This window comes from Simochromis diagramma, unplaced genomic scaffold (genome assembly GCF_900408965.1).
Source record: "Simochromis diagramma unplaced genomic scaffold, fSimDia1.1 OVJJ01000822.1, whole genome shotgun sequence".
Taxonomy (NCBI): domain Eukaryota; kingdom Metazoa; phylum Chordata; class Actinopteri; order Cichliformes; family Cichlidae; genus Simochromis; species Simochromis diagramma.
Genome location: NW_024387520.1, coordinates 9,484,459 through 9,512,076, shown reverse-complemented (window position 1 = coordinate 9,512,076; position 27,618 = coordinate 9,484,459). Strand labels below are relative to the sequence as shown.

The following is a 27,618-nucleotide window of genomic DNA, read 5'->3' as shown; positions in this document are numbered from 1 at the left end:
TGTTGTTGTTCGGCTTTTCATTTGTTGATTCACTTGAAGAGCGAGTAATGTAATATGGGTTAGTGATCAGTTTGATATCAATCTTTTGTGATACACCGTCATATTTACATTATTTGTACAGTACGAATGATTTGCTTTGGTACCTGGTCGAACTTCAGTTCTCCTCGGTAGTGATGGGTCGTTCGCGAACGAAATGGCTGTTAAGAGCTGGCTCTTTGACGTGAACAACGCGAGCTGGCTCCTTATTGCAAGCCGTCACGTGGGTTGTATTTTTTTTTTTTTTTTTTTCCCCCTCTTTCTCTCACCCTCTCTCTCGCACTTTTTTTCCGCTTCACTCTGCACGCGAGCCTTGTGCTTTACGCTGGGCAGAGGGGGGAGGGGCAGTAGTTACACTCAGTAGCACAGGAACAGAGCCAGAGGGAGAGAGAGAGAGAAAGAGAGCCAGGGACAACAACGTCACATTAGAAAGGTATAGTAATCATCCACAACTATTTTCGGTTGCAGATGATAAAGGATTCAGAAAGTTTATTCATGCAGGCCCATATGACAGAGAATATGCATCTTCTTTTTGTTTTCATATTATAATTTATATTTAATTGTGTTGTGGTTTGCAGTGTTTTGTGTTGTTTTCACTTTAAATTTGTAAAAGGAAAAAGCTGAAAATTTAAATAGTTAAAAGTTGAAATGTGAATAGTTGATTTTTGTATTATATGACTTATTTACAACATTTTATGTGGAGTGAATAAATAAAAGTATATTTACGGTGGCCCCTAGAGACAAAGCACATACAAACGTAAAAACACGTACAAACGTAAAAACACGTACAAACGTAAAAACACGTAAAAACACGTACAAACTCCGAAGCACGTAAAAACTCCGAAGCACATAAAAACTCAAAACACGTACAAAAGACAACAGAAGTGCTCCAGGATGCTGGGCGCAGTGTTGAGCTTTTGTTATCTTGTGGCTACACAAGCCAGCAAGTACCAACGACTGGATTTGGTGTGTGGTAGTAACAGGTAAATGAACTTTTTTTTAAATTATTTGAATATATATGAGTGCCTGTGTATAAATACACAAACAATACACACATGCTTTCAATTGTGTAATTTAAGTGATCTAGTAGCTCTGCTTTGGAAGTTCAGTTCATGCTAGAAATGTGTTTTGGAGTTTGTACGTGTTTTGTCTCTAGGGGCCACCGCATATATTTATATATAAACATATATAAATAAAACCACTTTTTTTTTACGTTAGTAATTCCTTTTGTGCATAATTTTATATTATTGTTAATAATAAATTAATTAAAGCAACAAAATAACCTGAAGAGCCGGTTCGGAGCCGAAAGAGCCGGCTCTTTTTAGTGAGCCGAACCGAAAGAGCCGGATCTCTAAAAAGAGCCGGAAATCCCATCACTACTCCTCTGTCTGCCTAGCTCCGTTTCTCCAACAGCTCACTGGCAGGCAGCAGCTGCCCCGCCCCACTTAGTGCCTGAGCTCGGATCATACCAATATTAGGGGGGATTTATGTATGCACAGTCGTAAATTCCCACAGGGTGCACTATGTGCTTCGAATATTGTGTGTAGTTTTTTGTTTTATACAGTTGTCAGCCAGGCATCTAACTATGAAAAAATTACACTCCAAAAGACCCCGGAGTTCTGAAAAAACAACCCGGGCTTAAGCCCAGTAAGCCACCCCCCAGCTCCGCCACTGATCACCACAACTGAAAAATCGGCTCAAAATTGGCCAAAAATCGCACAGTGTATGCCCAGCATTATACACAGTTCCTTTATGCAGTATCATTAGAAGGCATAGCATACATTTTCACTGCTATGCAGATGATACTCAACTTTATCTATCAATGAAGTCAGATTACACACACTAATTAGTTCAACTATAGCAATTTGTGCAATTGTAACACTGATGAAACACCAATGAGTTAATATACACAAGGTATTAGGCTCAATATTGGGCTATTATTAATGAACTTGATCAGAAGCCTTAGGAACGGCTTCTGGAGCCTATGGTCAATAATGAGTAAATATATACAACACAATACGCTTGTGCAGGTACCATGCATGTACGTTTTACACCTTTTTCTGCTGATAAAGACTTGTTCCACTGCCATTCACTACTGCAGGAAAGTAACCAAATAACAAAAAGTTTCCTGTTTTTAAAAAAAAATTTTTTTATTACTATTGGCTATATAAATTTGTTTTGGTTGTTTGTTTTTTTAATACAATGGGTCCACAGAAAAGGGCCATCTTCTGTGATTTCATAGAACTTTGTTAAATACAACTTCCGCCTGTAATTTTACACATTTATTCATTACAGTTCAAGTTCAAACAGTTGTGCTGACATTTCTTTCATTCACTACAGCAGCATTTTTATATCATGTGGGCAGACTGTGATGTACTGTTGGAACCACACTCATTTTTCTATTAACTGGGATTAAATGTAGATAAACAGCTTTACACTAACAGAAATGGGAGTTTCACCAGTCTGACCAACTCGTGATCAGTGTTGTGGTAAGACTAATTATTTCCTTTGTTCTGCGATTTACAAGACATGGGAGAATAATTTAATTTTAAAAAATGTAATTGTGATTGCCTAGAGTCAAAATTAGCTTTCCACCAGTGACAACTTAAGAGGGTCATCTAAGAAGGTGCAGCAACTAGTTGGCTAACTTAATTTACTTTTTGACTAACAATTGCCTACGCTTTTTTATTTGTTGTTTGTTATTTTTGTTTATTTAGTAAAAAGAGAAGAATTTTATAAAAGACATGACCTGAGTGAATCAGCGAGATTAAAGTTAGCAGCTGGAGGATTTTATTACTTTTGGCCAGAGCATCCAACTGTCCCTGCTAATGATTGCTACCAGTAACTTCATATATAACATTAAAGACATAAAAGTCTATAAACACATGTTCATGAATTCATGATTCATGAACACGTGACCTAAAGCTAAACCACCTGTATGTGTATTTTATTATTCATATGCTTTCTTACCTTCATCATGAGTACCACGGTGTTGAGAGCAATCATGATCATGATGGAGTACTCAAACGGAGCTGATACCACAAACTTCCACATCCTGTACTGGAAGGACTGTGTGTTCTCAGGCATGTAACGTGTTAGCGGTTTGGCGTTTATGGCAAAGTCAATACATGCCCTCTGCAACAAAATAAAAATACATATCTGCTTTACTGTTTTTATCATTTGAATGGAACTTCAGTACTCTGTTTTGTATGGATAAAAGCCTGACTTTGCTAGAAATAATTAAATATTTTATTTAGGCACAAACACCACATTTTTTTCATTTTGTAACTTTGGGTAACAGTTTATTTAGGTCCCAGATGCTAAAACTGGATCATTGTTAAGTAAAATTAACCAAGAACAGGTATATATTACAAATAATGTATTACAAAAATATGCATATTTAGTCACAGAAGCCAGATAAGGAGAAAATACTGAACCAACAAATACATAGTGGTCAGTGGCCATACCCTTAATAATGTTTACCAAATGTTACCAAGACAAGTTGACCCATCAACGCATGGACCTCTTAAGATTTTGAAAGTGTCTTATGGCTCTTAGCAGCAGATTATATTTAAGACTTTGGTCATTCCATCTGAAATCATCAAAATTTTTGAACATTTCTGTTAAACCATTTCCAATTTGCCTTAAAAATGTCTCAGCTTAGTTATTAGCTTTACAAAATCAAATATAGGACAGCACAGTGGTCTTCATGGGCTCCATTTTCCTCTTACAGTCCAAAGACAGGCAGTTAGTGGAGTTAGGTTAACTGGGGATAAATTGCCCATGTGAGTGAAAATGGTTGTCTGTTTCTCTATCTACGTCCACACTAGCCCATATAGATTTGAAAACAGCGTTTTTGTCTGAAAACGCTCCGCACCCACACTAGCGTTGTCAGTTGTTTTCACAGAGTTGCGCTTCCACATTGAAAATGCTTACGTTCCAGTACTGCGGATGCGACCTGCCTCATTTCTGTCTGCCGTTTATTTACTTTCTGGCTCTTTGAAACGTCCCGGCAAAATGTTGAGGAAAACCACAGAGTTTTTAAAATGGATTAACAATGAGGTGAAGTTGTTGCTGCGAGTAACACAAAAGTACAAAGTTGCAAAAGCAAGTGAAAATTAAAGAATTTGAAGAAAAGCTATCTGGAGCATGTACAGACTGATATTAATCTTTAACAGGGCTGTCAAAATTGAGAGCAAACAAAACAACTGCTGTATAATGCCCTCAGTTGTCTTTGTTTAATTGGTCACTGTTTAGAAAGTCTCCATTTTCGCTGTCCACACTGCGACGCGAAAGCACCGTTTTCAAATGTATGCGTTTTCGAGAGCGTTTTGAAAATGCTGTGTTTTCCATGAGCGAAAACGCTGTCTAAGTGTGGATGGAAGGTCAAAACGGAGAGAAAACCATGCGTTTTCAAACGAAAATCCTAACTTTTGTGCGGCTGTCTTCACCACTTAAAGACATGTTCCCACTAGGGATGGGTACCGGTCATGGCACCGGTTCTGACATAAATGGTAGTAACCAGACCGAAAAGCAGCGCACATTTCGGTGCTTTTTTTTCCTGAGCTGTGATACACTTCTAGCCAATCATTTTACGTTTCCGAGGATAGTAGGCGGGCCCAGGTACGTACGTTCTTTTAGAGCAGAGCTACAGATTAAAAATGCCCAAGGCGAAGCGGTCAAAAGTCTGGCTGTACTTCACAGCAAAATATGCAAACTCAGCAGCCTGCAACAAGTGCTTTAAGCTGATACTGTGATACTGTCAAAGGAGGTAACACCTCAAATCTGATGAAACACCTGGCGATGCATAGCGTTTTTTTTAAAAGCCGAGAAATGCGCCGTATTTGATAGCTTGCTGCGAGACCTCACACCGTGCACATCTACTGCGGGTGGGTTGCCTGTTATCGGAGCCGAAGTTAGCAACATCCCCCAAAAACCCGAAGAGGAGAGTCCTGGCCCCTAGCCCTGCCAGTGTAGCAGAAATGATGACGGATGATGATGGCAGCAGCAGCCGTTCTTCTCTGTGTGAGTAGCTTAATGTTGTTCGTGTGTAATTTACGTTGAGTAGGCTAACCACGTTATTAAATTAATGCATGTAAGGTGAACTAGCAAACGATACTCCCTTCACCCTGGCCAAAAAGGCTAAAATGACCAAAGAATAAGAGGAAAACAGCTAAACATGAGAGGTTTTTGGACAAAGTTTGTGTTTTTTTCCATTGTTTAAGCACTGCTTCCAGCCAAGAGTGATGCCATATATGCCCCATAGCTGCAGAAAAGGCTAACATTGTTATATTTTTACAAAAAAAACAGCTGAACATGAGAGGTTTTTGGACCAATGTTGTGTTCTCCATCCTTTAAGCACCGGTTCGAGCACTGTTTAAGCACCGGCACCTTATTTAAATATGAAATATTTTTAAAAATATTTCATATTTAAATAAGGTTAGTAGCCAGAAGTTTATTATTTAGGTCAGTCAACCAACACAAGCCAAATTTATACATATATTAATCATTCTAGATATAACACAAAGTTATTTTTTCAATATATCTATGTTGTTCATTTACAAGTCCATCCTTCTGTGCCTGTCTCCTGTTTCCTGTTTTACTTTGATAGTCTTATGTCCTATGTTAGTGTATTAAGTTTTGCTTCCTCCCCATCTTGTTACATTGGATCTTTCCCAGCTGTATTCCTCCTGTGTTTCTACTTTTCTCGTTACTCCCTTGTGTATTTAGCCCTGTGTTTTTCTCTGCCTGTGTTTTTCTCTGTCCATTGTCGCGTTGGTATCCTCATTTAACTGTGTGTCTCTCCTGTGGTCTTTCCTGAGTGGTCCTAGGTAACTCCCCGCCCCAGTTTCTTGTTTTTCTAGCTCCCTAGTTTTAGTTTCCTGTTTAGGTTATGTTTTGTGTTTTCTTTGCATGGATGTTCACAGCAAATAAAGCTGCCTCTTTGAGTTATCCCCGTGTGTGTTGAAACCTGCATTTGGGTCCACATTCTGCCTGCCACAGCACAATGCATGACAATGGCATGATCAGGAGTGAGATAAGATTCTGTCCCTAACTCCTAAACAGAATCCCTAACGCCCTGACCTCGTGACCCAACTTTAACCCTAATTCCACAACTGGCAAGAGGGGATCAGTATGCTGATTGTATTTGTAATACATCTTTGTATATTTTAACCTTAATCTGAATTATCAGACTCCTCCGTGGCAGTAGGTGTGAAAATGGTAGGTGGATAGAGTAGGTTTTAAAAAGGAAAAATATGCATATATTTAAGAACATTGTTTTCTCACTTATAACAGATGTACCATCTGTAAACTCCAAAATGTTGTTCTCTGCAGGTTAGACTATCTACTGATATTTTTTACTTTTTTAGTATAGTAGTGAGATTTGTTTTCCGGTTAGGCTGGGGATACATTTTCCTGAAAAAAAAAAAAAAAAAATACAAAAAAAACACGCATGGGGGTCCCCCCCCCCTCTTTTTTTTTTAAATTTATATGCTCCACTGCTTATTGACTGGTACACACGAGCAAGACCATATAACCCCCATATTCGCATCTCTAACTATCTGTCACATCGGGCACTCTGTCCTATGCCTTGTTATTTGATTATGTTTGACACACAGCACTTTGGTCACCAGCTGTTGTTTTTAAATATGTTATAGAAATAAACTTGACACATTTTTTAAATTTATTTTTAAATGATATTAGATAACATCCAGAAGTTATCATTAGTTCTCTTTCGCAACGTGTAGTTTTATTATTTATGTGTTATCACACATGGGGATTTTACGGGATTGCTTGATTTTTTTTTTATATTTTAAATATTCAGACAGTTTTTGATGCCTCTATCACAAATACTGATTCATTTTGATGGAAATAAAGATCAGTGAAAATTTCAACCTTTTTAATAGTTTTTGAGATGATCATGTTCTAACATTGTCTTTTGTTTAAAAAACAGCAACAACAACAAAAAAAAAGCATGAAAGTGGGTGGAAGCCTTTTTAAAAAAATGCATAAAAAATTGAGGCTAAAATGATCAATACATACCCAAACTTTGGTTAGTTTGGTTTTTATGCTGATTTCAGATGGCAAGACCCAAGTCTTCAAAACAAAAAAATCACTTAAATAACAAAAATATCTTCTGAATTATAGTTAAATTATCATCTGGAAAACCCAGAATTTTGTTCTATTTGGATAGGACAATCTATTAATATTTTTTGTGGTTCAGTTTCTCATATTTGCTCAATCCAACATGAAGGTTTAATGAAGATAGCATTTTCTTCATTTGCATTTATTAGCGTGCACTCGAATATAGACAGCTTTAGTTATTTTTAATATTTTAGCAAGCCAATAATGTACCTGGTGAAGTTTTCAAATTACAGATTATGATTTGTTTTTAGCTATTAGATAGAGCAGACCGATTCTGAAAGTTTAAAGCAATTTCTTGATGCATGCTCAATCATCCAGGTAAGTAAATCTCCAAAAGTTGAGTCTGTTCATCTGGACGTAGCGTTTAAAGCAATTTGATTTATGAAGCTAAAGTTACACAGCAATCATTATATATGTTCAAACTTTGTAAGACAGATGAGTAGAGTAGTCTGCCTTACTCTAGTAGAGTGGCAACCTATCCTGTGTTCATCACCTCTCACTCTGTCAATAGGTCCTGGTATGCAGTAATACTGCATACCAGGAAAAAGAGAAAATCAGGTACGATAATTGAGGCAGTAGAAGAAATCACTAATGCACTGGATAAAAATAAATATGCAGTTGGTATTTTTGTTGATCTCAAAAAGGCCTTCGACACAATCAATCACTCAATTTTATTGGATAAATTGGAAAGATATGGTATTCGAGGGAAAGCTGGTAACTGGTTAAAAAGTTACCTAACGGGTCGGGAACAATATGTTAGCATAGGGCATTACCACTCAGAGAAACTTGGTATTACATGTGGTGTTCCCCAAGGGTCAGTGTTGGGACCAAAACTTTTCAATGTATACATAAATGATATTTTTGATGTTTCTCAAGTACTTAAACTCATACTGTTCGCAGATGACACCAACATATTTTTCAGTAGCGATGATTACACTGATCTTGTAATGACCGTAAACAGGGAGCTAAAATTAATAAAAAAATGGATGGATATAAATAAATTATCATTAAATATAAATAAAACTAAAGCAATGTTTTTCAGTAATTTAAAATATAATATAGAATTACCAATTATCATTGAAGGTGTACCAATTGATAATGTGAGTGAAAACAAATTTTTGGGAGTCATAATTGATAACAAAATTTCATGGAAACCACACGTCAGACACATAAAAACCAAAATTTCCAGAAGCCTCGCAGTTTTGAACAAAGTGAAACCATACCTTGATAAAGATGCACTTCGTACTCTGTACTGTACCCTGGTTCTTCCATATCTTACATATTGTGTGGAAGTGTGGGGAAACACATATAAAAATACAACTAATCCATTAGTCACAGTACAGAAACGAGCACTGCGTATTATTCACAAGGCTGGTTATCTAGATCATACTCACAAACTCTTTCTTCAGGCAAAGTTACTTAAATTCCAGGATCTGGTTAATTACAATACATCTATAATCTTATACAAAGCCTTTAATAAACTTCTACCTACAAATTTACAAATTATATTTGAAATTTGAGAAAGGGTTTATAATGTGAGAGGCTTCGGGGAATTCAAACTACCCAGAACTTGAACAACCCGTAAAGGTTTTTGTGTGTCTGTATGTGGTGTGAAAATCTGGAACAGTCTGAGTTTACTACTGAAACAATGCAAAAATATTCATAGATTTAAATTCCTGTACAAACAGTTGGTCTGGTCACAGTATACTCAATGATGGTTTTAGTGTACTCTGTAATGTCTGTTCTCTTACCATTGCTGGTATGATTCCAAAAAAAAAAAAAAAAAAAAAAAAAAAAAAAAAAAAGTGTGTGCATATATGTACATGTGTGTAGATATATATGTATGTATGTATGTATGTATATTTGTCACTATGTAATTATTATTGCCTGTTACCTGTGGTAACGCAATTTATAATTATTATATATTCTGTATTTAGTTATGATGGTTCTAATTGTTGTTTGCGAGCTGCCGTTGAGATGCTTGCATGTGCCCGGGGCTGTTGATGGTTTGTTTGGTTGTAACGATGGGCGTAGCTGTGGGAAGCTTGTTTTTTGTTGATGAGTGAGTATAGGGGTGGGATTTAATAAGTTTTCTTCGTCCCACTCCTTTTCAGGTAATTTTTGTTTTTTGTTTTGTGCACTTTATGTTCAATATATGTATTTTGTTGTGCCTGAAATGAACAAATAAATGAATGAATGAATGAATGAACATATTCTAAAATACTAAAAACTTCTGAGCTCTTTACCTCATTTTTTTCCAGGCTGCACTCAGACAAGGCCTTGTCTCCTTGTTCCTGGAAGGTGATGATGATTAGAGCAACAAAGATGTTGACAAAGAAGAAGGGGAAAACGACAAAGTAGACCACGTAGAAGATTGACATTTCTATCCGATAGCCTGGACTGGGACCCTGGTCTTCAAAGGTGGCATCCACGGAGTGCTTCAGAACACTGCAGCAAGGAAGGTACAGGAACATATCCATGCAATCACTTTAAGCTAAGCATTATAAACTATATAACTCAGGCTAGGAAACGTTGCTGTGTGTGTTTCCCAAGAGAACAAAGTGAAACAATTCTTTAGTTAAAGCAAAGTAAAATTAGCTATTAGCTAGAGCAGACTGCATGATAGTGGGGATTGTTGTGTGTCTTCCCCCTCTCCTCACTTTCACTATCCAATAAAGGCAAATTGCAAAAAACTAAAAAACAAACAAAAAGAAAACAAAAGCCTTCAGGTTACGAGAAATAAGCTGTATATACAGTGGGTAAAACAAATACTGAACACGTCACCAGTCTTCTGTATATATATTTCTAAAGTTGCTGTTGACTTGAGATGTTGACATGAATTACTACCAGAAGTTGGTAACAACCCATCCAGTTCACACATGCAAAGAAATCAGACACTGATATCCCTAAATTAAGTTATATATACTAATGACAAATGACACAGGGAAAAAGTAGTGAACACGCTTATTGAAACTAGTTGTACGCATTGGCTTCAAATCCTTAAGGTTCTTTTTCTTTTCCATAGATGAGATTGGATTCAGGTTAGGTAACTGACTGCACGATTCTATCAGTTTTATTTTCTTTCTCTGAAACCAGTTGAGAGTTTCTTTGAGTGTGTGTTTGGGATCATTGCCTTCCTGAAACATCCACCCTCATTTCATCCCCGTCATCCTGTTAGATGGCAGCAGATTTTTTATCAACAATGTCTTGATACACTGATACATTTTTCCATTGATCCTTCCTTCAATTAAAATAAGTGGTGCCAGTGCAGTATGATGAAAAACAGGCCTCACACCATGATGTTCCTTCCTCTAAACTTCACTCTTGGGGTTGTATGTTTGAGGTGATAAGCTTTCCCTTTTAACCTCAAAATATCGTGTGTATTATGGCATCAAAAGAGTTCAATTTTGTTCTTATCTGACCAGAATATATGCTCCCAGTTTTTCACAGGCTTTTCTAAATGTTGCTCAGCTAAGTTTAATTGTGTTTCAACATGCGTTTTCTTTAGCAATGTAGTGATGCTTGGTGAGCATGCATACAGGCCTTGGCAGTTGAGGGCATTTTTTTTTTTCTTTTAAAACAATTATACCTGCTGATTTCAGGTCATTCTTTAGCTCTCCACTAGTGGTCCATGGTTCTTGGACAACTTTTCTGATATTTTTTTTTCACTCCTCTTTTTGAAATCTTGCAGGGAACACCTGGTTGTGGCCAGTGTTGGGGAGTAACGGAATTAATGTACCGCCGTTATGTATTTAAAATACAAAATATGAGTAACTGTATTCCGTTAGTTACCGTTTAAAAAGGTGGTACTTAGAATACAGTTACTTTGCTGAAATAAAGTGATTACACGGCGGTATTTTCCTGTTTCATATGTTCGGCTATGCCCTCTCTATTTTTGGTTTCCACACCCCAAACAAAACACGCATTAAGAGGCCTGTGTCTCAATCTCGCAGCCCATGTCACCTCTACTTGCGGCCCGCATAATGACGTGAAGAAATATTTTTAAAAATTATTCACAAAAATGATTTAATATGAAGGCAATAGGCAGAGTGTTACAGGCACAGCCCTAAAGAATGTAGCTTCATGGACAGTGTAGTCCCTTCTGCAGGGAGAATGGACTGCCGTACCCGTTATGCGTCTGTGAGCGAGGGAGGGAGAAAAAGGAAAAGTACGAGCTGTCACCGAGCAGAAACGGGAGCTGGAAGCATGCAAATATAATAATAACCACTGCAGCCAAAAAGAGTGCCTGATGAGCCCAGTTATAAGTAAGCTATTAAGACTCGGCTGTACACTTTTTTCGTGTTTTCCTCCGAAAAAAATAAGTTCCGTTGGAGCAGCCTTTCAACGCCTCTCTCTGTCTCTCGCTAGCAAAGTTGACCGAGACATAAAGTAAAGCTAGTTTTCGGCTATGAGACCGACGCGGAACCCGACATATTAGCCAGAGGTCCCTTTACTACGGTTCGGAGCCACGGACCTGTTTTATATATGCATGCAGAGGTGGAAAGAGTACTAAAATATTTTGCTCAAGTACTATTACTTTGCTGAAATTTTACTCAAGTACAAGTAAAATTACCTGTCTAAAAATGCACTCAAGTAAAAGTAAAAAGTAGCTAATTTAAAATGTACTCAGAGTAAAAGTTACATAGTTACTTTTCTGTCAGCAGGAGGACAGCCGCTTCTGAGTAGTGCAAAAAAAGACAGTGGGATATAAATCTCAAAGTAGTTCTTTTTTAGTGAAAAGAAAAACTTTACAAATTAAAGTGCAGTGGCAGTTAAACTGCAAGTCTATACATGAAAATGGATAATGGTCACCAAACCAATCAACCAAACTGTCAGGTATCACAGTGTTTTCAATACAAAACCATATCATTCTTTCACATGAGAATGTGTTCTAAACTGTCAAATAAGAGAACAAGTACTGAACTGAACGGCAGCTGCTTTAAAAATGTTTTTTAATTTTTTAAACTTGGCACCTGCCCTACTGTACCTCTAGATTAAAGTTCCTTTGTATCCATCCTAGAGTGTTACTCTCTGAACTTCCTGTTAATTTTGAGGAGCAGTTGATTTTCAAAGTTAGTAGAGTTCATCCTTGCTCACTTTGCAGTGAACAGTAGTCCAGCACAGCTAAAGAGACGCTCGAAGGCAGCTGAGGCAGGCAGGCCAGTGTTAAGTTTGAGAGAAAGTTTTTTGACGTCCCTAATAAGACATCAATGCATTACATAGCTACCGCTGGTAAATTATACCAATATACCTCGTGGTTTTTTTTATTTTATTGGACAGTAACAGGCTAACGGGAGGTTGCAAGTGCTAATTAACAAGTAACAGAAGTCAGCCGTCTTTGACTAATCTAAGGTAAGTGAGCGCTCTGTTATTCTTTTGCCTGCAGTGTGAACATATGTGGGTTAAGTAAGAAAGTAGCCGCTTCTGTCTTTAATTTAACTATTTTTTTAAAATAAATTATTATTATTAACAAACAGGAAAAACGTAGGTAAACACATTTTCTTTTGGCAATTTACCAACCCAGTAAAAAAAAATGTAAGTTGCGTGGACAACAACGTGCCCGATTACAGCAAGTTGCTGTACCAACCAACGTTATCTGTGTTCTTCACAGATGTCTTAACTTAATGTGATTAATTTGAACACAGCCTTTTTGCTACCATAACGGTACGAGTTGTATTTAACTTACCTCTACATGCTTGCGCAGGTTTGATGTGGAATTTTTAAAAGCTGCTAACTCGGTCTCTCTGGGCAAACACAGCTTACACTGCATAATAAAGCCGTTGCCTTTCTTGCACCTGAAGCCGAAATGGTCCCTTAAATACGGCCAGGGGTTCACATCCGTTTCTTCGAGTTCAGGGTCAGCAGAATTCGACGGGGCTTCTTTTTTCACTAGATCCGTAACACCGGGGTCAGACTCCATCTTTAACGTGACCTTAGTGCCAAGTTGTTCTACTACCCATCATTCCCTGCAGTATTTCCGAAGCGCAATGTTTTTTTTGTTTTTTTGTTTTAATTTACTCAGTAACGGGTGTGATTGAAAACGTAGCGAACTACAATACTTTTAAAAAAATATGCTTAAGTAAAAGTAAAATTACAGACTTGAAAAATGACTTTAAAAAGTACAAATACACAAAAAAAACTACTCAATTACAGTAACGCAAGTAAATGTAATTCGCTACTTTCCACCTCTGATTGTTACTGACATCTTTTGAGAATTTCATGTCAATAGCACATTTCGAAATATATATAATATAAAATTAGTGGCATGTTCAATACTTATTTTACCCACTGTAATGGACTTTGAGAAGAAGTCCTGGCCAAGCGTTATATATCGTTTTACAGGGAAAAAAAAGCACTGGAGTTCTTTAAATTTGTTGAAGACATTTCATCTCTCATCTGTGAAACTTCTGAAACTTTCATTTCCACCATTCATTAAAAAAGGGTAGAGAGTTCCAGGTATTTAAACACTAGTGAGAGTTATCCCTTAAAGAGGGTTGTTGACCCACTATTGATCAGACAGCTCATCACATGAGCCAAGGTGTGAAAAAGGGTGTGGGTCATTGTTAGCAGAGATTTCAGGTAAACCATTGTGAGACATTGCCTCACCCTATCATGTGACCTATTGAGATCACCTGATAGAAGATGTGAGTGGGCATTAAGGCACCTGGGAAGGGTTCTCAAAACTGGATTGTAGATGGCAGACAGTTGGTGTTGAAAGACTGATGTAACAGTGTTATAACACTGGGAAATGTATAAAAAAAATTATTTCTAGGAAAATATTTACAAAAGCTAATCCTGGTTTGTAAAGTCTTATTGACTTGCTATATTATTTTAGCATATTACTTATGTAAGCATTCCCCTTAAGTGTCAGGTCACTAATTATTGGTCCATCTGTGCTCACTCTAATCAACTCTTCACTGGCGTCTGGTATAGTTCCGGTTTATTTTAAAAGTGCTGCTATTCTCCCACTTAAAAAAAAACAAAAACCTCAGCTCCATATCTTTGGAGCAGCTACAGACCTATCTCTAAATTACCCTTAATTGCTAAGCTTCTAGAAAAGGTTGTGGCTAAGCAACTTATAGCAACTCTGGACAAACATAGCATTTGCGATAAGTTTCAATCCGGCTTTCGCAGAGCTCACTCCACAGAAACAGCCCTTCTTAGGGTCTCACGTGACATTTTGATGAATAATGATGCAGGAAAATGCTTGGTCCCACTTATGTTGGACCTCACATCGGCTTTTGACACTGTTGACCACCACATCCTCCTCGAAAGGCTTAAATATTGGGTTGGTGTATCGGGTACTGCCTTGGAGTGGTTCTCCTAATGTCGCGCTGACCTAGTAGGTGTGGCTGTTATTCCTCTCTTCCTCCTCCTGCCCACTACCTGTTCGGTGCTGCTGCTTGTGCATGGCTGCTGATTAGACCTTGGGTGCAATCAACAACTAAGCACGGCCTGGTGTGCGCCGCCCTGCCAGGTGAGCCACATTAGAGCAATCAAGGGTGGGCGTGCCTAGTAGACCTTAAAATGCATGCAGCAGTCATTTGACCCGTGAGCAACATACTGAGAGGACGGCAAACAAAGCACTTTTCCACTGTGAGGAAGACTTTGAACAAGACGGGCTATCGGTAAGCTCTTGAGCTCACATTTGCTGCACATATATTTGGAACTATGGAAGCTCAGTTGTGCAAATGTTTTACGCTTAGGGAAATAGTTGCTGCATTTAAGTTTAAAAAATTATATTGACAAAAATGAATGTTTAAGTTTGAATAAATTGTTTGTGCAGTTAGTGTTCCCACATATTTATGTTAATTAATATTAAAAATAGTTACCCCCCAAATCCTTGGGTGGATCGTAAAAATAGAGAATAAATGTTTGGTTTTGATTTAAAGAAAATAATTCTTTGTAAAGAAAATCCTTAGTTAAAGTCTCTATTAAAATATTTGTGTAAAATGTTTGAACTCTAAAATGTATACTTTAAAATACAATTGTTTATAAAAAAGTGTTATATGCAAAGAAGACACATGTTGTATATTTAAGAACCACAGTTAAATTAACACAGTTAAATTAACACATGGTAAATGGCTTTACTGAAGTGTATTTTGTTATTTCATCTGTCTTCTGTGTAATGCATGTAATTTATCTGAATGGTTACTGGTTAATGAAATGTTCTTTATTTTTGTGTTGAAAGGTTTTTTACCTGCTGCTACTTACCCATCTACCTGGTCAAAATAAAGTTGAGTGAAATTCAAAGTCTGGTCTTTTTCAAGTGTGGGCACCTCACAGTCAGAGAACACTTGACAGTAAAAAACCGGCCTGGCCAGTAGAGAAACCGGCCTTGACCAGTGAAGACTCCACAAAAGCTCACCACAAAGACGGAGAAGACTCCACCTGGGGGCCTGGAGGAAATCGCACGCCGTTTGCCAGTCCAGTCAACAACCGAGAAAACAGCATGGCTGAGTCCAAGTCACTCGAAGAGCTGAAAATAGAGCGAACCACTGCAAAGAGACTGTTTTCCAGACTCACCAACCATATAATAAGGACCCACATGGATATGTCTGCAGAGGAGCTGCAGGATTCCTTCAAGAGACTCACAGCAGAGGGCTCCAAAGTGATTGACGCGAACGAGGAGCTTGAGGCCGCCTACATCACGCAGTGTGAAGCAGAGGGCACACCGGAGCTGATGGGCCAACAGAGAGCAGACGTCGAAAAAACGGAGAAAGAATGTGAGCAGAAGTTGAAGGAGGTGAAGCACCTGATCAGAGAGACACTGTGGACATCATATGGTGAAAAAGAACTGACCCTTGCTCTAAAATCAGCAGAAATGGCGTGTGAGAACGTCACATCCACTCAGCCTGATACACCCCTGGAGGCATATGATTTTATGCTCCACCATCTAGAAGAACTGGTGAAGAAAGCTAAGCAGGCACACCAGACATGGAACCGCTGGGCTCCACCTGCTGAGAGGCGAGATTGTGATCGTCGACTGATGGAGCTCGAAACCTGCCTTCCAAAGCTGGTGTCAGGGAAGGCCGCCGTTATCAAAGCAGAGAGAATTAAAAGAGATGCCGACCAAGCAGTTGTCACAGTCTGCAATGCAGCCCCGGTCGCAGCCATAAAATTAAAAGCCACAGCTTTACCAAAGTTCACCGGCAGCCAGCGTGAGTTCTACAGATGGCGGAAGGAATGGGAGGCTCTGCAAAAGCAAGGTGAACCAACCGGGTCCGTGGAAGTAAAGAAATTCCAACTTCTTGATAGCCTCGATGATAAAGTGGCCAAAGATCTGCGCCTGTCCACATACACCTCAGCTGATGAGATCTTCAGAGTCCTCGAGAACCGCTATGGAAATCAAGCCACCATCGCCATTGAAATCATTGAGGAGCTTCAAGCTATCCCTCCTGTCCGTAGCAACCAGCCTAGAAGAATTATAGAGCTTATCCACGCAGTTGAAAAGGCCCTCTATGATTTGAGTGAGCTGGATGAAGCAAATGCCATAAAGAACCTCTTGGTAATAAAGTCTATTGAAAGCAAGCTGCCTGAGTCCCTAAAGAAAGACTGGCTTACCCACGCTGCTGATCCAAAGAATGCTGTGACTCATCAGAACCGGTTTGACAAGCTGCTCGCATACCTCCAATCTCAAGAGTCCATCTACGAGCAGTTAGACCAGCTGAGAGACATCGACCCTGCCAAGGAGAGAACAAAGTTCCCAATAAAGTACGCCCGTACCAAGTCAGTTAAATCCAGTACTGATCCAGCAGGCTGCATCATCTGTGGGGACCCAAAGCACAAGAGAAAGCTCTACATCTGCAGACGGTTTAGAACCAACACAAAGTTACAGGAGAAAGAGGATGCAGTGCAGCAACTTGGAGCCTGCAAGAGATGCCTCGAGATCCACGATGAACCCTGCAGAAAGACTACTTACCTGTGTGGAAAACCAGAGTGCAAAGACCAGCATCATTACCTTCTTTGTCCCTTGCCACGACCCTTATCACAAAGGCCCAAGTCTGGTCCGGTGAGAGCTGAGGGGAGGAGGTATACAGAGGTTCAAGAAGAGTTCATCTCTAAACTATCGCCAGAGCTAGCGCAGCAGTGTCGGAAAGCTTTCTGCAACGTCTCATCACGAGCCTTCAACTCCATGGCAGCAGAGAGAGGTCTACTGGAGGAGACTGGTCTAAAAGAGTACCCTGTGATCCTGATGCTTCTTGACGTCATCGCCAATGATGGGCAGAGAATTGGGACACTAATTGATCTAGCATCTGACACAAACTACATAACCCATAAAGCTGCAAGTAAGCTCAACCTTCGCAGTGAAGACGTCATGCTTGTCCTCCAGGGTATCAGAGGTATGAAGGTGTCTGTGGCAACCAAGCGCTACCTTCTCAAGATCCGTGTCAACACCTCAAGAGGAACTTTAAAGCCTCACGAGTTAGTTTGCTATGGTCTTGACAAGATTGCTGAAGTGACAAGACATGTTCCACCTCAAAAGCTACAGAAGATCTTCCCTGACATCCCTCTCCAAGACCTCATCAGACCCAGAGAGATCCAGCTTCTAATCAGCCATAAAGAAGGCCAGCTGGTGCCCCAAAAGATCCGTTCCATCGGTGACCTGGTTCTCTGGGACGGTCCACTTGGCAAGACAATTGGGGGCGCGCATCCAGACCTCTTTGAGGAAGTCACTTTGATGGCCCACACCTCCAAGACTCACTTCGCAAGGTCAATGAGAGCTGCTGCATTCAAGTACCAAGAGTTCACTAAAGACCTAGCTTCCTGTCAGCATCCTGATCACCCTGAGACTCTATCCACCACAGCTACCAGCAGTAGAGACTTTCTGAAGTGGTGGAGGTGGGAAAGCATCGGAGCCGCTTGCCAGCCGAGATGTGGAGGGTGTCGTTGTGGGAGCTGCCAGCCAGGTGGTAAAGAAATGACGCTTGCAGAAGAGAGGGAGATGGAGATCGTGAGGAACGGCCTGACTTATTCAACTGGAGATGACCACAGCAGTGAACCACATTGGCATGCCAAATACCCATGGGTAGAAGATCCAGCAACCTTGCCAAATAACAGGAGAGCAGTAGAAGCAACATTCATCAGAACCGAGATGAAGCTATCTAAAGAACCTGAATGGAAGAAGGCCTATGCTGCACAAGTTCATGAGATGGTAAACCGCAGAGCTGCAGTGAAGCTGTCCAAAGAAGTCCTGCAGAGTTGGACTGGGCCAGTATGGTACATTAGCCACCTCATCGCGCCAAATCCACACTCTGTCTCTACCCCAGTGAGGTTGGTGTGGAACAGCAGCCAGAAGTACAGAGGCCTCAGCCTGAATGACATCCTCATCAAAGGTCCTGATGTCCTGAACCCGATAAGAGCTGTCCTGCTGAGGTTCCGAGCTGGTGTCTACGCCGCCCTTGGTGACATCCGCAAGATGTACAACTCCGTCTGGCTGGAAGATCGAGAAGTCCACTTGCACAGATTCTTGTGGCGTGACACAGAAGATGCACACATAGAAGACTATGCCATAACAAGAGTCAACATTGGAGACAAACCTGCTGGTTGCATAGCCCAAGTCGCCATGAGAGAAACTGCAAACCTACCTTCATTCAGTCACTTCACAGAGGAGAAACGTGTGCTGGAAGAAGATGCTTATGTCGATGACATCCTGACATCACACAATGACCTCGACCATTTGAGACGCCTAACAGCCAACATCAAGCACATCCTGAGAGCTGGAGGATTCTACATGAAGCCTTGGGTCTACTCCAGTCAAAGTGGGAGGGAGGAGTCAAAGAAAGAGTTGCCTCGATCAGAGCCAAAGACTATGATCCTGCCGAACCAGCTGACGGAAGATGACAACAAAGCCCTTGGCCTTGGCTACACCATCAATGATGACAAGCTTCATGTCATGGTTGCAGTGAACTTCTCAAAGAAAAGGAGGAAGATGCGCCTTGGTCAAGACCTGCTCAGAGAAGAAGTCAGAGAGCAAACACCTGATCCACTCACCAGGCGAGAACTGCTAAGCCAAGTCTCCAGCTTATACGACCCACTCGGTCTAGTGACTCCCGTCAAACAAAAGGGTGCCATCCTGGTAAGGAGAGCTTTCCAAGAAGCAAAAGTAAAGCACTGCCTCGAAGACACATGGGACACAGCCTTGTCTGAAGGTCTCCGAGAAGACGCCATAAAGCTTCTGGAAGAGTATGCTGACCTGAAGAAACTGCATTTCACTAGAGCCCTGACTCCACCAGATTCCTGTGCAGAGCCTAGTGCCATCACGTTCTCTGATGGCAGTGAACATGCATATGGCGCAGTGATGTACCTTCGCTGGAGCCGCAGCCATAGTGTCATTGTGAGACTAGTAGAGTCCAAAGCCAAACTGACGCCTCTCAACCACAAAGGCGATCCTGTTAAAGCAGAGATGTGTGGCGCAGTCTTTGCTGCCCGTCTGAAGACCTACTTCCAGAGACACTGCAGAATCCAGGTCAAAAAATGGTACCACCTCGTTGACAGCCAGACCGTCTTGGGTGCAATCCAGCGTGAGAGCTACGGTTTCCAGACCTTCTTCGCAAACCGCGTTGGTGAAATCCAGAGTAGCACTGATGTCCAAGATTGGTGGTGGATTCCTGGGTCAGCAAACATTGCAGACATTCTCACCAGAGGGGCCAGTCCAGATGCCCTAACCGAGGACTCCGAGTGGCAGTCGGGTCCAAAGTTTCTCCAACTTCCTGAAGATGAGTGGCTGAAGAAATCCGCCGGAGAAGTCGCTGCCCAAGCTCGAGAAAAGGTCACAAAGCTACAGAAAAAGACTTTTGTTGCGGTCCTTACCGGAGTCCACATCAAGGCAGCTCAGGACTCAGCACACGTAGAGTCGAGAAGACCACGAGGAGTAGCAACCCAACAGCTAATCAACGAAAGGCGATTCAGCAACCTGAGAAGGCTGATTGGGACCGTGGCGTGGGTCTGGAGGGTTGCCAAAAAGTTCATGAGATCCAAGACCAGAGACCAAGAAAAGTGGGAGGCAGTACCATCTTCGGGTGTCCTCACAGTCTGCGAGAGATGCTTCGAGATCTTTGCCTAGCAGCACAAGAGGGCGTCAACTTCCCAAGCACCACAACAGACAGACTCGTTGTTTACAGAGACCAAACAAGTGGACTTCTAGTTTGTGGTGGCAGAATCCAGACCTTCAAAAAAGACCGCGAGCCGTTCCCCTTCTACCATTCCAAGCCTGGCTATCCACCCTCCTTGCCAGAGAAGCACACAGCGAGGGACATGGCGGAGTGGCAGAAACCTTACTGCGGATGAAAATGAAGGCTTGGGTTGTCAGAGGAAGAATTATTGCCCAAAAGGTCGTTGACCAGTGCATCATCTGCAAGAAGGCAAAGGCAAGAACCTGCAAGCAAGTAATGGGAGACTTACCTGAAGAGAGGTCAAATCCTGCTGCACCATTCGAATTCACATCTGTTGACCTGTTTGGACCCTATCATGTGAGAGATGATGTCAAGAGAAGAGTGACCATGAAAGTTTGGGGAGTTGTGTTTTGCTGTATGGCAAGCCGAGCCATTCATGTCGAACTAGCGAGCACACTATCAACAGAGAGCTTCCTGCTTGCCTACCAGAGGTTCACTTCTGTCCGAGGCCATCCCCGGAAAATCTGGTCAGATCCTGGCACAAACTTTGTCGGCGCCAAACCTGTGTTGGAAGAAATGTATGCTTACCTGAGACAACAAAACAAGGAGTCGCTTGAAGAATACTCTGCCAAAAATGAGACCACCTGGGCATGGAAGATTCTTCCCGCTGACTCACCTCACCGAAATGGGGCCGCCGAAGCTGCTGTCAGAGTTACCAAGAGAGCTCTCCATACTCTCGGCAATACAGAGGCTCTTACCTGGGCACCTCACAGTCAGAGAACACTTGACACCTAATATCTACATAACTGATCTTTTTCTGTGGTTGTCTCTGATTTTAGGTCATCCTCTGCCTCCCTTACTTATGGTGTCCCTCAGGGTTCGGTTTTGGGGCCTTTATTGTTCTTTTTTTTTTTTTGTGTCCCGTTTGGATCTATAGCCATCAGAATTGTTGTCTTAAGGCCAAGAAAGATGCCAAGCGGATTTATTTTACCAAGTGGATCGTCATGGCCTTGCCATATTGGTCCATTTGATTGACCTTTATTATAATTATGAATTTATTTTATTTTCAGTTGCTACAAACGGGACAGACATGACTGGAGGATAGGACAGGGAGAAAGAATGAAAGAGAGAGAGGGAGAGAAAGAAAACCAAATGGGAGAAGAGACGGTGAGAAGGGGGGGAAGAAAAAAAAAAGAAAAAAAAAAAAGAAAAAAAAAAAAAGGAACAAAACTCCTGGGTCACCTGTATGGAGAAAAAAAACAGAAGAGAAAGCAAACAACAAAGAGCAACATAATAAATAAAAAAAACGGCACCATCACAATAAACTAGCTAGCAGTAGATATCAGTAGATACTAAATAATAAACGATATTGTGCAGCACGCAAGATAGACAGCGCACAATGTGCTTTGAGGCAGCAGCCAAGAAAGCTGTAGTCCGCGTCTGTGAATACCCGTGTGTACACCTGTGTGCATACCTGTGTGGATCAGCATGCTTGCATTCCAAAGGTTTCTCCATGTAACGATCTGCTAGGGAGTGTGGGGAGCCACAGCCCCGTCCTCCAGGGCATGAAGCAGGTATGGAGGAGATCAAGACTCCAGACATCCAGAGGCCTCCAGAACACAAGAGACCAAGGAAGACCAACAGAGGGGCAGCCGCGCCACTGTCCCAGTAAGAGCTGAGGAGAGTCCCAGATGAGGGCTCACTCAGCAGCCGCGGAGCAGAAGCCAGGGGGAGTTGCAGTGACGCGCCCGTAAGCTCCGCCGGCAGCCAGCTGTGCCTGAGTGACCGAGCCCCAGGCCGAGAGGCCGGGGGCACCCCACCTCCGGAGTGGCCCGAGCGAGCCCCAGGCTCCAGGCCCCGATAAGCGGCCGCCAAGGAGTGAGCCGGTGTGTACCCGGACGCCCACCCCCAGACACAAAGAACCACCAACGCACCGACACCTGAGGGAGTCCGCCACTGGCAGGGGAAGTGGTGGTGGGTGGAGATAGGCCTCCAAACCTTGGAGGGCCTGAGATGTCCCCAGAACAATAAAGGCCTGGGGCCTTTATTGTTCTTAATATATCTTCTCCCCCTCCAGCATATAATGGGCTCTTTTGAGGACATTTCTTATCACTGTTATGCTGATGATATTCAGTTGTACATCTCTTTTAAGCCCCAGGATTTATCTAACCTTCAGCTTTTAAATGACTGCTTAGATTCCATCAAACGTTGGATGGCTGTAAATTTCCTCCAACTCAACGAGGGGAAAACTAATATGTGCTCTGGACAGATTTGTATCCCAGATAGTGAAAGCCCTTGGTCCTCTTTCTGTGTATGTTAAATCCTCTATCAGGAATTTAGGTGTCACTTTTGACTCGACTCTCACATTGGATGGGCATGTGAAATCTCTGGTTTGGTCTTGTTTTTATCATTTAAGAAATGTGTTAAGCCCTATTTTATCTCGCTCGAAACTGGAGATAGCTATACATGCATTTATTTCCTCACTATAGAGATCGAAAATGTGACGTCATTTCCGGGGTAAAACCGCAAAGGATTGTAGGTACGAGTGGCAAGCGGTACTAGCGCATGCAGGCTTTCACTTGAAAACAGTCACACAGCAATAAAAAGAAACAAAGAATGGCAAGAAGCTGTTGTATTATTAACTGCAATAGCCGGTCGCAAGACAGCCACGGGAAGCTGATGGGTGAAGAGATTGGGTTTTTTTTTTTTTATCAGATTACGTCATGAAAGAGAAACTGTTCAAGCCATGTTTCCAATGTAACAAAGAGCAGACAGATGGCCTGGATTGCAGCTATTCGAAGACCAAATATAACATTCCAGAACACTCCAGCTCACATTTAAGTCTGCTCCAAGCATTTCCACAGTCTTCTGTTGTAGTTATTATGTAATTTATCATAACATAATTGTTGATGTAGGTTACAATTAAGCCTTATATTGATTTGAATTGAATTGGTTTCGCTATGCTGCTTTGTTCACTGTGGCTTTGCGTGCTAATATTTGTAGTGTTTTGTAGGAAAACCAGCCTAAATGCTGGAATGCGATCCAGACTGGGAACCCTCTATCAACCTGGGTCATACTAAGTTTAAAGCTGCTACCACAGCGAGATTTGATTGGTTAAGAGAGAGAGAGCGATATCAAAACAGCCACAAAAAGTCCCGTATATATGTGTCCAAGGGTTGTATTGAAGCAATCAAGTGATGAATAACTGTTTTCCAGTATGTTATTTTGCAGTGTTTTTTGCATTATTGATTTGCTAATAAAGCATAATGGAATACAATTTTGCCTCTTTCTTGTAAGATTCTATAATAGAATGAAACAATATGGCCAGTTATAAATAAAGACAATAAATTGAATGAATTACGAAACACTTATTTTATTTCTATTAGATCTGAAAATGTTGTGTAATACTACAACCTAAAAAGACAAATAGATTGCGTTGGCCTGTACATGAGATAAAGGAAAGAAAATTAACAACAGCTGTGAAATGGAATAGTCCAAATCACCAAAGTAAACTGGACCTGGGCTTGTTGCAGGGATCTGAAGTTACTAAACATTTTGTGAGTGTATGCACTCACACTTAGGACCATATAATAATGAATATGTGCGTGATGAAAGTTGGGCAGCACGCTAACGTCCTTACTCCACTCTGTATGCACGTATGGGTCTAACCCTTTCACTCCTTTGATTTTTCCTCGTACTTTTTTTTTTTTGCATTCAAGTCTGTCTTTGTACGGACCTGCCTTGTTCTCCGTCATTTTGTACATAACTGTTTTTGGGGCAAATAAAATGCAAGCAGGGATTAAAACCGCAGAATTAATGATTACCGGTGCTGGAAATGCTAGCGCTTGATGCAGTGTTTTGATTTTGCTGCCACTCGTACTCACAATGCAATGCGCGAAAGTCACGTGGTCTGTCAATCTCTATTGTAACTCTTTGTTTATGTGTCTAAGCAAAGGTTTTCTGGAACGTCTGCAGGTTGTGCAAAACACTGCAGCTAGGCTGTTGACAAAACCTCCAAGTATTCACATGTGACACCATTGCTATTTCAGCTACACTGGCTTCCTGTTGAATTTAGAGTACATTTTAAGATCCTGGTCTTGACATTTAGAGCCTTGCATGGACTGGCACCACCCTACATCGCCGATCTGCTACAGCCCTATGTCCCTAGCAGGTCCCTGAGGTCATCTGATCAGGGCTTACTTGCTATAAAACAGACTAAGATGAGAACAAAGGGTGACAGAGCTTTTGCCACTGTGGCCCCGAGACTGTGGAACTCTCTCCTTCATACATTAAGAACCGTGGACTCTGTAGTTGTTTTTTAAAAAAAAAAAAAACAACTCAAAACTCACCTTTTTAAAACTGTTTTTGGTTAAATTTCTGCCTGTTTTATATTGTCTGGTTTACCCTTTGATTATTTGTTATCTTAAGTGCAGCACTTTGTGATTCTGTCTAGAAAGGTGCTATACAAATAAAATATTTTTTTTTTATTTATTATTTAAACGTCAGATATTTTAAATTTAGCTGTTTTTTGTTTGGTTCATCTCATTTTGAGTTAGGCACCATTTTGCAGCTTCTTATATTCTCTATATTATTTTACAAGTAGCTTGAAACAAGAGGAAGCCCATTCATGGTATGCATAAACTATTTTATTTACAAGAGGTGAAAACAGGTCATTATATCAGTGGTGACATATAATTTGATGAGTAGTAGGAGTAGGAGGAGAGAACTGATCAATAATTTCTACTCTGGCTCTTACCAGTCGTATCTGCCCCTGTCCAACCATCTCACCCAAGTCACTGTGGCCTAAGCACACTCACATTTTGGCAAGGTTCACTATAAGTTCACTTCTACACCACAGTTTTTTTTATTGAAAAACTGTTACAATACACAACACAGGGGTCGGTGCATTGGTGGTTCTTGGTGTCCGGGGCTGGGCGCTCAGGTATGTACCAGCTCACTCCCGGTGGCTACTTGGCGGGGCCTGGCGCCTGTTGCTCGGTCAGGCCTCTTCCGGGGCGCGGGGGGCCCTCGGGCCTCCGGCCTCTGGGCCTGCAGCTCGGTCCACTCTGGCAGGCCGGTGCAGGCCCCTCTAGCTTCTGCTCGGTGGCTACTGGGTGACCCCTCGTCTGGGGATCCTCAGCCCTTCCCATGAGGGTGGCACGGATGCCCCTCCGGTGGTCCTCCTTGGGCTCTCGCACTCTGGGGCCTCTGGATGTCTGGGGCCTGGATCTCCTCCATGCCTGCTTCATGCCCTGGGGGACGGGGCTATGGCTCCCTACACCCTCTTGTGGACCATTAAATGGGGAAACCATTTGAATACAAGCGCGCTGATCCACACTGGTGTGCACATGGATGCTCACTGTTCGTAGACTTAAATCACACCTTTCTTGGCTGCTACTTCAAAGCACATTGTGCGCTGTCTGTCCTGCGTGCTGCACAACAATATTCAATATTTAGTATTTACTGCTGTTTACACTTAGCTAGATTAATGCGATGGTGTTGTGTTTAGTATGTTGCTTTGTTTTTTTTTTTTTGGCTTGTTTTCTATTCTTTTTCTCTCAACAGGTGATCCAGGAGATTTTATTTTATTTTTATTTTTTTCCCTTTCTCACTGTCCCTCTCCCCTTCTGTTTTTCTTTTCCTTCCTCTTTCTTTCTCCCTTTCCTATCCCTCACTCATGTCTGTCCCATCTGTAACAATTGAAAATAAAATAAAATAAATAATAAAAACAAAGGTCGATCAAATGGACCAATACGGCAATGCCATGATGATCCATTTGGCAAAATAAATCCACTGGGTATCCTTGTTGGTCTTCAGACAACAATTCTGACGGCTAAAGAACCAAATAGGACAGGCAAAAAACCAAAACAATAACCTCCCACCTTTACGGTGGGAGGTGCTTGTGTTGTATTGGTTACAAAAGACAAGGCAGTGTGTGTGTCTCATGGGGGTGCGTTTGTGTGACCTCCTGCTCACAACTGTTTTTAACAACATCCTTGGTCATAAAGAGGGTAATCTCCCCCACACCGAATATATGGCTCAATTCCTGTATTGGTTCACCATGCACAACACAAGTCTGCGACCTGCCACAGAGAAGGCTCTGTCGCCACAAGAATGAAGTAGTCCGTGGAATTGACAACATGAGTTTTGAACTGGACCTCATGGTTTTCTCTAGAGCAAAAATAATTAGGAGCTCAGACAGGTAAGAAGGGGCTTGGCCGGTAAGTGCCTTAAAAACAAAAAAGTAAGAGTTTAAATTGGATCCTGTAAGGAACAGTGACCCAGTGTAAAGAGGCTGGGGTTATATGCTCCTTCCATTTAGTGCCGAAATTTCAAGTTATTTTCTCGAAATTTTGAGATAAGTAACACGGAATTTTGAGTTAGTGCTGCCAATCGGTAATCTACGTGGTAATCTACGTGAATGATGTCATTTCCTTGTTACCCGGAAGCTGAAGCCCTCAGCTACAAATGACATAGCTAAGCTACCAGTATTACAGCCAGTCATGAATGCAGAAATTGCTGAGTATTTTCAGTGTGGCTTCAGAAATGATGAAATCCTTGTGTTATTAGCCAAATCACATGGCATTACTATCGGCAAACATACTCTCGAAAGCACCAATTTGTTGCGATCCGGTTTTGAGTGGGCATTCCTCTGTGCCATATCCTTCCAGGTAACAACAAAATGACATCGTTCATGTAGATTGCTAATTGGCAGAGCTAACTCGAATTTTTTAATTACTTTTCTCAAAAGTTTGAGTTACGGCCCTGGTCATAATGTCTCTTGGTGGCTGTTTCTTGTTCTGTCTGTGTCTTTAAGTCCCTGCAGGTCCCTGATTGGATAAGCTGACGGCTGCTGATTGGTCCCCTGATCATGGTTGCTTTAAAAATCCCTCACCAGCAGTTGTTCGGGGCAGCAACTGACAGCAGCATAGACCTGACCCTGGCCTCCAAACTCTGTGATATTTGTGATTCTCGTGACTTACTGAGCTTTGTACATAGTGTGTACAATAGTTTTCACTTGTAAATAGCACATTGTAAATAGCACTGAAACAGAAAGGGTGAGCTGCCTTATTATTTTCCTTGTACTGTTTTCTCCTGTTTATTTCAGTTAGGGAGTTAGGTGTAGCGTTTGTCTTTTGTTTCACATAGGGTTTTAGATAGCACCTCCTCACCTGACTTAGCTTGTTTTGTTTGTTATTTTGGCCTTTGTTCACCCCGGAGCTTCATTTTCAGTGTAGAAAAATAAAGCACTGTTCACTAAGAAATTGTGTTTTCTGTGTATGGTTTTGGGGCCCAGGGCGGGTTCACTTCCTTTTTTAAC

General features: G+C 41.3%; 1 protein-coding gene and 1 long non-coding RNA gene across 17 annotated transcripts in view; both read right to left on the bottom strand.

Moving 5' to 3' along the window:
* The window catches only part of cacna1ba (calcium channel, voltage-dependent, N type, alpha 1B subunit, a), a 332,183-nt gene that overhangs the window by 110,044 nt on the left and 194,521 nt on the right, over nt 1-27,618 (bottom strand). For all 16 annotated transcript variants that reach the window (XM_040019432.1, XM_040019434.1, XM_040019438.1 and 13 more), the window contains 2 exons: nt 9,429-9,630; nt 3,007-3,171 (listed from right to left, as the gene is read on the bottom strand). In XM_040019432.1, coding sequence (XP_039875366.1) covers nt 3,007-3,171; nt 9,429-9,630 — 367 coding nt within the window. The remainder of the gene's footprint in view (nt 1-3,006; nt 3,172-9,428; nt 9,631-27,618) is intronic.
* Nucleotides 13,135-21,195, bottom strand: LOC120726111. Its single transcript, XR_005694277.1, has 2 exons — nt 21,089-21,195; nt 13,135-14,505 (listed from the first exon to the last, which is right to left on the bottom strand). It is a non-coding gene; the product is annotated as an uncharacterized LOC120726111 (long non-coding RNA).